Here is an 8,981-nt window from a genome sequence, read left to right as displayed (position 1 = left end):
TTGAGTGTACATTATAGTCATGTATGCTATACCTAGTAATTCACACTTAATGAGTAAAATTGCACCACCACTGAAAGGAAATCCTGCATCAATGGTGCTTTTACTGGTTTACAATGGCATGTGGGCATATTATAGTTGTTGTAGCTTTGTTGTATTCATTTGTTTTGTCCTGTGCATTATGGAATTTATAACACAACTGGCACATTTGATATGCACCTACACATGCACATATACACATATGTACATTATAAAGTGATCTGCTTTTATACTTAGGTGTAGTGGTGTTTACAAATTGTTTGTCACTGATGATGTTCCACCAGAAGTCAAGGAGTTAGCATTAAAACCAGAACGATATAAAGAATTTGGGTACATTGAGGATGATGCATTTACTTATGACAAGATAGAGTATGCCACTCAAGCCAGCGAAGGCGTCAAGATTTATAAGTCAAATGATTTTTATGTTTGCAAGGCATTAATTTCTCAGCATAATTTTTTTCATGTCGAGCAGCGCCTTTATTTATGTTTTCCGGGTCGAACCATGAGAATGCTTCAAGGCCGATCATCTCACAGAAAAATCCACTTTAAAGTTAAAATGAAGTTTGAATTAAAACATTCTTATTTTAGCAACCTTCAGCATGCCATTGCTGTCATACCGCAGTATGTTATCAACTGTCTTATATCTGACAAGCATTCTTTCAGTCGTTTGGAGGAAAAGTTTAAACCTCAGTGGTCAAAATATAGCTTCATGAAACTGGATGATGTCCAAACACAAGCCCTTCAAATGATCACTTCTGTTTCTTCAAGGTGTGTTGCAGATTCATGCCCTCCTCCAGTTCTTCTTAATGGTCCCTTTGGTTCTGGTAAGACCCGTATTCTTGCTCGTGCTGCTTACGAAGTTATGACCAATGGAATTTCGAAAGGTGATCCTTTTACAAGAATATTAATTTGTGCTCATCACCCTCAGTCAGTTAATTCTTTCATTGAGGAGTATTTCACTCGAATTGAAAATAAAGAGGGCAAACTTCCGTATCGTGTTTTTCATGTTTCTCGATATTTAGGGAATCCTTACCCAAATTCGCATAACTCTCATTTCTACATGACTTTTGATGAACTTGAGAATTTAGAGCCAGAAAAGCTTGAGAATGTCATCATTATTGCATCTTATAATGGATCCTTGAGTCTTTATGACATAATTGATGTTCCTGGCTATGGTTATTTCAATTATGTGTTCCTTGATGAAGCAGCTCAGGTACGTGAGCCAGAAGCAATAACTCCATTAGCTCTTGCTACACACGATGCTAAAATTGTTTTAGCTGGAGATGACAAACAAGTAGAGTTGTTTTATGTTATCTTTACTATTTTAACTTCTTTTGTAATAGGTTGGCCCCAAAACCCTTGTACTAGGAGAAGAGGCACAAAATGATGGTCTTGATGTTTCCCTTTTAACACGTTTAACAGGTCACTACAAGGGAATGGGCCCCACTGCAGCTACCTACATGACCACACTGTCCATTAATTATCGTGCTCATGAAGATCTCCTTTCATTGCCAGAATTGTTTTATGGGAAGCTTCACGCAAGTGAAAATAAACCAGTTTGGCATCACCAAGGTCCATCTGGCTATAAATTTGTATGCTCTGATTCTAGACTTGTACATGACAGTGTTGCTGCTAATGAACAGCAACAATCGGTTGAGGCATGCATTGTCTTGGAACAGGCATTACTTTATTTGAAAGAAACAGAAAAGGAAAGGAAGCCGCCTCAAATTTGTATCATTTCTTCTACTAGGAAGCAAGTATGTCTCATTTACAATGCATTTATTATGACTGATTTTGAGTGTCATTTTATGCTAATTAGTTAAATCATATAAAGCAAATGGTCTATCGTTATCCTTGCTACAATATTTTGAAGGAAAAGAAAGTCAAGTTTTTGCCATCTTTTATGATTCAAGGTATTTTAATTATTTCTGTTGCATAGCTGCAAACTTTTAAAATAAGGTCATCAGTTTGAAGCTATATTTTTGTGCTTGCTGGAGCCTTTGAAGGATGGGAAAATTAAAGAATACTTTACTAAAAGTCTCTTTAATCATTTTGTGTTTAACACGGTTATCACAAGAGCAAAAACTCTTGTAGTGACTGTCGGTACACCGTTTGAAATACTTGATTTTGAAGACCAGTATATCAGTGAGGCAGATGGTGAAGTAAAATGTTGGCATGAATACCTCCAGCTATGCAAAGCACGTGGTACAATATCGCACTTGGAGCCAAAGATTGAGAAGGAATTTGACGAAAGACTAGAAAAGTTAATTACATGTAGCTAGTGCAATATAATAATTATGATTTTATCAATAGGAGAATGCAACAAAATGATCCTGCACCAGCTCCTTTACGTCAAAGGTATAATGTTATTTATTCTTAATTATAGATATACACTGTGCCTTTAGTCGAGTTGAGAAAGATTTTGAGAAGCTAGGTATGCTTGGTAAAGGAGGATTTGGAGTTGTTTATCATGTCTTACATAAAGTGGACAAAGGAAAGTATGCCATTAAGATGATACCCACGACGTAAGTAAAGCTATTTATTATTGTCTTGATTGATGTACATATACATGTAGGAGTGGTAAGGTGAAGAGAGAAGTTCATGCACTTTCTGTATTGTATCACCCTGGAATTGTTCGATACTACAATTCTTTCATTGATTGTGCTCCTGTTGGGTGGGATGATGATGATGCAATGGATGAGCCTTCAACTTCTTTGTAAGAAGGAAAGATAATTTTGTAATGTTTATTACTTACTTTTAGTGGTCCAAGTAACTCATTATCAGTGCAATCTGTCCGGACATTATCTCCTATTGGTGCTAACCATAATTCTAGTGGTACTGAGTCTTTTTCAATAGAGTTTAGAGATGACAGGTTTGTTTTTTATCTAAAACTTGATATATTTTAAGGAGTTTAATAATAGTTTACAAAAGAATAGGTCACAGGAGAAAGGCATTCCTACACATACCAAATCAACTGATGAAACACTGACAGATGATGCAACAGATGATACAACATCCTGTAAGCTCAATTCACTTTTTTGTTTTTAATTATTAGATGATAGATTCCTCCTTAGCTGGCTATCAAAAATACTTGTTTATACAAATGGAATTATGCCAAAGGAAGACATTAAGAGATTGGCTGAGTATAAATGTTCACAATCGTTATCGAATCAAAGTGTTTAATTTTTTTGTACAGGTCTGTTCTTTATTATAAAAGTCTAAAGTGATGTACCTTAATTTTGTTTTAGATTCTTGATGCTGTGATATACATGCATGACAAGGATTACATACACCGTGACTTAAAGGTATATGTAGCTATTGCTAATAAGTTTTACTGGGGCGATCCTGAATGAGCTTTACTCAGATGACACCCCAGGGACCAGGGTTTCCCACAGGATTTAGTTTAGTGTTCATGCAGCTGAGCTAGTGAAATAAAATAGCAACTATTAAATTGCAGCAAGTGTTGAGTTTATTAGCAGCAAAATAGTAAGACTGATTTGTTGCCCAAAATCAGCAAGGAAAGCAGATGTCAAATCTAATTTGGCAACAACCATGCACATGTGTAATACTTTATACTTGCTGGGGCTCACCCCTTAATGTTTTACATTAATTTATTTACTTTCAATTTTCTTTATTTAATAGCCATCAAATATACTATTTGCTATGGATGATAGCATTAAAGTTGGTGATTTTGGCTTAGTGAAACAAAATGTAGCTACTAAGCACAGTGCTCCCCAATCTGGTGCATGTATATAGTGCTGTGCTTCATCATTTTTATTTCATAATAGATGTTCAGGGTAGTCATACTAGTGAGATCGGAACTTCATTTTATGTCAGCCCTGAGCAGAAAGCTGGTCATCGGTATAATGAAAGGGCTGACGTTTATTCGCTTGGAATAATTTTATTTGAGCTTTACTTTCCTTTTAGCACAGAAATGGAAAGGGATAAAGTATGGGGTATATGAATTGGCCGGAGGTTCACATATTATTTTTATATGTAGGTTTTAGGAGATATAAAGAGTAATAGAAGACTTCCAAAGGAATTTAAAGAAAATTTTTATAATGAAGTAATAACGGCACAATAGAATTCTGTATATATAGCAGGAAATTTTGGAGGGAATTAAGTTTGGCATTTTGGTAGCCATTCACCAAAATAAAAGCCGCCATTTCGAGCCATTATACACATGCTCAATGGCACATGGCCACTAATTCGCCAAGTTAAAATTCGCTAATCACCAAAATTTAGTAATTTACCATATTTAACTCCCTTCAAAACTTCCAGCTATACGGCACACAACCTGTCTATAAAAAACTACTGATAATCAAATTTTTATAATGTGTGATTATTTTTATTTTAGGCAAAACTTGTGGAGCTGATGTTAAAGCCTATTTCTGACAGGCCATCTTCAAGTGAGATAAAAGAAATGGATGCATTCAAGCAAATGAAAGACCAAGCTGAGCTAAATTGTGACTTTATATTGCCAAAATTTTAGATTTAAACAATTTTAGTATTATTATTATTGTTATTATTACTGTTATATTAGATTGTTTCATGTAAATTATTATTATTATTATTATTATTATTAGATTGTTATGATTATTTTCTATTGTTCTCTGATTACAATTACAATTACATTATATCATCAGTGGAGGTACATACCAGTCTTTGATTTTGATCAAGCTAAAGTTGTACTGATGAGCTCTCAGCTCTTGTGATGACATAGAGAGAGGGTGAGGAGTGGAGGTACACAGACAAGAATTATGATGCTGATACATAGTACTGCCCAAAAACAATTAGTCAGGCCTGATTACTTAAGTAATACAGCACTGATAGGCTATCAGGACTGTATCCAGACCTGATTCATTAATTTTGGGCAGTACTACTGTATCAGCATGATAATCTTGGCTGTATACGTACTACATAGTCTCTGATCATAGTGATGAAGCTCAAGTTCTACTGATCATGTACATGTATAGATAATGGTGAGGAATGAGGTACAGAACAACAATAACAATACTAGTATTATTATTATCAATTCAAATGTTTCATTGATGTTTCTTTAAAATAATAATAACAATAATAAAAATGAACTCATAACTTAAAGGTTGTGTTGGTGTCCCATGGTACGATTGCAGTTTGAGAGCAGCTTCCAGTCTGAGAGAAAGGGAGAAGAAAGAGAATGGCTGAATAAAGAGAAATAAAATGAAAGAGAATAAATATAGATTGAGTACCTTCATGCACATTCAAGTTTAAATGTTAAGCAAAGCAATCTATTTGTAACAGGACTCTTTGGGTACAAGCAAATGAAATCATACAACTAACGTACATGTGTACGAATACATTTTGAGAAAGAAAGCTATTGTGTATAGTGAAAAGAAGAGGCATAAGGGAGAAATAGGGATAAAGGAAAGAGGACTTAATGAGTATTGTACAGTGTACATGTATGTATGTGTGTAGTGTATTAAACTTGATTTATTCTAAGTACATGTACATGTACATTCATTCACAATGCTAAAAATCAGGATATTCATTTCAGAGAGAACAGTTAACCATAAGGCAGGAACATTGTTTAATTTGATCTGCCATTTTTATGAAACAATTGTACAGGGTTTTCCACATGATTTTAGCATAGTGCTCATGCAGTTTCTTGTCAGTGGATTGTTAAGGTGCTCAAAAATTTTGCTAAAAATGGCTAGGAGAAAATTTTCTATTTTTATAATTTTTCTAAAAAATGATACAAATTTTTATGTTGCATATATAGAAATTTGAAGTGATTCCAATCATCTTTGAATTTTAAAATATCAGGCCAACAACCAAAGACTATTATAGCCTTTGAAAAATTTCTAGCTATTTCTTACAAAATTTGGCCAAATACATGTACACTTACACAAACTTATGTTGTGTAGAAGACTACAGCTGATTCCAATAAAAATTACACTTTTTATGAATGTTTAAAATGCAATGTACTGTATTGTAGTAATTGTCAGCTCATAAAGCTCATGCTGTATGCTTAGCTTGCTTACCTCCAGTCAGACATGATTAATTATTGATTATTCACTTATTATGATAAAGTTCTTTTTACAATCAATTATAAATTAGATCGTTATTTTAAAATTATGTTGTTCAGGCAAAATGGCAGAACAATACAAAATTTGATTGCCTAATTAAGCGAAATTGTCAGAAAATGTCCGACTATAATTTCAGGCTTTGACAATAGTCTTATTTTGATATAAGTACATATACATGTACATGTACATGTAGGACAACACTTGAAAGGATGGGATTGTGTATGGAGGGAAAGAGAAAGTAAGAAATTTAATGTACATGAAAAAAGACAAATAAGATATACATGTACAATAAGTCATTGGTCTTATGTTCATTTATGTGTACATGTACATGAGTACAAAATTCAATTAGGTTGTCGGGGCTAAAGATAACATACATGTACTTGTACAGTATAAGTGGAGTATCCTTCATGCATGATCTATTGTGCTTGTCGCCTATTACAAAAGCTTTACATTATATTTTGGCTTTTACATAATTTTAGCCTTAAATTTAATACATACATGTACATGCACATAATGCAAACAGGTGATAAACACTTACCCACATTTTTAATGTACCTTCTTATAATAAAATTTGACCAAAAATAGAACTTCTGAACTTGACTAAGATCAATTACTACATGTGGAATAATTCAAAAACAGGCAATCAAACTCTCAACAAATCACAAAACACTCATCAACATATCACTCCCAAATATCAACAAGACTTAAACTCACAAAATGAGCAAAAAGACACAAAGCAATCAATCAGGGATCATATTCTTCATTGACACTGTAAGAGAGAGAGAGAGGAGAGGGAGGATGAACCTGTGAGAGACATACAGTAGGAGGGAGACAAACAAGAGGAAGAATACAGGAAGAGAAACAATAGATTAGTCAGGTCAACCAATTAGAGCTCTATTAAAGTGCGTGAGAATAGGGTAAAGGACTAAAGAGCATACTGTCAAGTGGTCCCATTTTAAATTCGCCATTTTATTTTGACTCATGATACGTCTGCACAAATCTGTGCTGTGAAAGGAAAGAGAGTGTTGGAATTGGTCATGATGACATGATCTTTCTCCTTTATGAGGGCCAAGCCCTCCTGACTAATTCAACTCCAGCTGGCATCAACGTAGACTAAGACGTGACCTGGTTTGAACTCCATTATGCATCAAGAAGCCTAATGCTTCCTCTTTACAATTCTGTTTTCTATTGTACAGATAATTTTACCATGTTAATGTTATGGCACTTTTAAAACCATAAAATGTATTTTTTGTTATTATAATCCCTTTTTTGAAACAACTCTAATATCTATGATATGAGGGTATGACCAGTATATAACACCCTTTTGTGACGTCATATGTATATCTAAGTATAAACACTTAATAACTAAACCGGATGTGAAGACATCAAATTTTGTTTTTGCAATTTTAAAATTAAAAAATAGCAAAAGTACACCCTATCAACAAAATCTGCAGCAACAAGAACAACAATAATAATAATAATTACAATAAGTCAATTGTCAATAATGCATTATAGTTAAGCAAATGTATGTTACTGTACATGTATATAAGTGTACATGTACATGTATTAGTGTATAAGTACATGTATGATGTTTTAAGCCGGATTTACAATATGACGCTAGTCCTGACATTACTAGGAGTTATTGGGTAGGAGTGGCTGAGAGAAATTGCTGTCTAGTAGGGGGTCAACCAGTACACTGAAAATATCCAAGACGGGGGGGCTGAGGGCCGCCAGGAAATCCACCCATGCCCCCTCCAAATTAAAACTGCCCCGTTCCGTACCCGGTAGGAGGTCCATTCCCAAACCAGACATTCTCATCTCCATACCTATCAGGTAAGTAGTGGTTGTGTTTTGCTGTGGGCTACATATAGCGACGTCCATAAGATCCATCGTAATGGAGGGTTCTTGTACAGGAGGGGTGGGGAATTAGGGGGAGGGGGGCTGGCCGACCATACCGAACGAGTTTGGTTATGGGGGCGGGGCAAATGTGGGAGGGGCTTGAGGCTGATTCTCGTACAGACTAGTAAGAGCTCTGCTGCCTGAGAAGACATCAGATAAATCATCAAACCCACTAAAGGAGGGAGGAGGGTTGGCTGGAGGGGGAGGGTAAGAGGGGGAAGGGGGTTGTACCCTCGGCTGGGGGCAGGTACCTGCTCCTCCTGTTGGTACTGGTGGTGGTATTATCATGTACTCTGACTGAGCAGTAGGAGCTGGAGCAGGAGCAGACTGGGAGAGAGAAAGAAATTGTAGATTAACAATTAAATGTATATACGGTTACATGTTTTTTGTAATAAAACGCTATGTTTAGAACTTGCATGGAAGGAAATTTAAAGTTAGTTCTTGGCTTGCTCTTTTAGCTAGTAGTTACATGTACGTGTACATGCATTTATTTAGAAATCTCTGGAGCATTTTTTGCTTAAACTAATGCATCAATATTATACTATACTGCTGTTGTTGACTTGTTGTTCATCACTTACTGTTGCTGTTGTTGTTGGTGCTCCTATTGCATCCAGCTCTGACTCAAGAGCACCCCATTCAGACATAGCCTCTGTCTGTGGCTAATAAAAATAAAAATAATCATTAAATTAAGATTAAAATAAGTTTACTTTTGCTGCTTGGGGAGTTTTATTATCACCAAACGTCAAAAAAAACAAACAATAAAACAACATACTTAAATTACTTACATCAAAAACGTCATCAAACGTTGGAGGTGGTGGCTCGTTACGAAACGAGAATATGTCAGCCTCTTGTGGGCGTGGGGGCATAGCAGGAGCTTGTTTGGGCATAGGAGGAGGGGGACGGTCTGAAGCTTTGGAAAATGAAGTATAAGAAGGAGGAGGAGCATTCTCAGCTGGTAGGTTACTAGTATCAGGATCT

The 8,981-nt window shown here is 35.4% G+C and overlaps 2 protein-coding genes and 1 long non-coding RNA gene across 8 annotated transcripts in view; 1 reads left to right on the top strand and 2 right to left on the bottom strand.

Annotated features, from left to right (window-relative positions):
* Positions 1–4,559, top strand: part of LOC109586221 (uncharacterized) — an 8,535-nt gene extending 3,976 nt beyond the window's left edge. The window contains exons 4-18 of one of the 5 annotated variants that reach the window (XM_020002391.1): positions 274–1,249; positions 1,380–1,793; positions 1,856–1,949; positions 1,996–2,299; positions 2,350–2,394; positions 2,442–2,561; positions 2,612–2,752; positions 2,798–2,908; positions 2,958–3,055; positions 3,099–3,232; positions 3,285–3,341; positions 3,679–3,778; positions 3,825–3,985; positions 4,037–4,102; positions 4,394–4,559. In XM_020002391.1, coding sequence (XP_019857950.1) covers positions 274–1,249; positions 1,380–1,793; positions 1,856–1,949; positions 1,996–2,299; positions 2,350–2,394; positions 2,442–2,561; positions 2,612–2,752; positions 2,798–2,908; positions 2,958–3,055; positions 3,099–3,232; positions 3,285–3,341; positions 3,679–3,778; positions 3,825–3,985; positions 4,037–4,102; positions 4,394–4,528 — 2,956 coding nt within the window. In that variant the 3' untranslated portion in view covers positions 4,529–4,559. The other 4 variants (XM_020002390.1, XM_020002389.1, XR_002186887.1 and 1 more) reach the window with 4 other exon arrangements.
* A 569-nt stretch (positions 4,560–5,128) lies between these two features.
* LOC109586211 (uncharacterized) lies at positions 5,129–7,296 on the bottom strand. 2 transcript variants are annotated; one of them, XR_002186874.1, is made up of 3 exons: positions 6,819–7,296; positions 6,643–6,717; positions 5,129–5,219 (listed from the first exon to the last, which is right to left on the bottom strand). It is a non-coding gene; the product is annotated as an uncharacterized LOC109586211 (long non-coding RNA). The 2 variants fall into 2 exon arrangements; XR_002186875.1 differs by having other exon boundaries at positions 5,129–5,190.
* Positions 7,297–7,454: 158 nt separating this feature from the next.
* On the bottom strand, positions 7,455–8,975 carry LOC109586215 (wiskott-Aldrich syndrome protein family member 2-like). The gene is made up of 3 exons (XM_020002386.1): positions 8,789–8,975; positions 8,582–8,662; positions 7,455–8,330 (listed from the first exon to the last, which is right to left on the bottom strand). The coding sequence occupies exons 1-3, from the start codon at positions 8,888–8,890 to the stop codon at positions 8,073–8,075; spliced, it is 441 nt and encodes a 146-aa protein (XP_019857945.1). The 5' UTR covers positions 8,891–8,975; the 3' UTR covers positions 7,455–8,072.
* Between the last annotated feature and the right edge of the window lie 6 nt (positions 8,976–8,981).

This window comes from Amphimedon queenslandica, unplaced genomic scaffold (assembly GCF_000090795.2).
Source record: "Amphimedon queenslandica unplaced genomic scaffold, v1.1 AMPQUscaffold_12924, whole genome shotgun sequence".
Taxonomy (NCBI): Eukaryota; Metazoa; Porifera; class Demospongiae; order Haplosclerida; family Niphatidae; genus Amphimedon; species Amphimedon queenslandica.
Note: the sequence above shows the minus strand (reverse complement) of the source record. Positions and strands in the feature narration are given on the sequence as shown.

Excerpts from the sequence above, each read along its gene's own strand:
- LOC109586215 (XM_020002386.1), bottom strand. The coding sequence starts at position 8,890 with ATGCCCAAACAAGCTCCTGCTATGCCCCCACGCCCACAAGAGGCTGAC. Across the intron at positions 8,663-8,788 it reads CGTTTGATGACGTTTTTGAT|CCACAGACAGAGGCTATGTC; the intron begins GTAAGTAATTTA and ends TATTTTTATTAG. Across the intron at positions 8,331-8,581 it reads CACCAACAACAACAGCAACA|TCTGCTCCTGCTCCAGCTCC; the intron begins GTAAGTGATGAA and ends TCTCTCTCCCAG.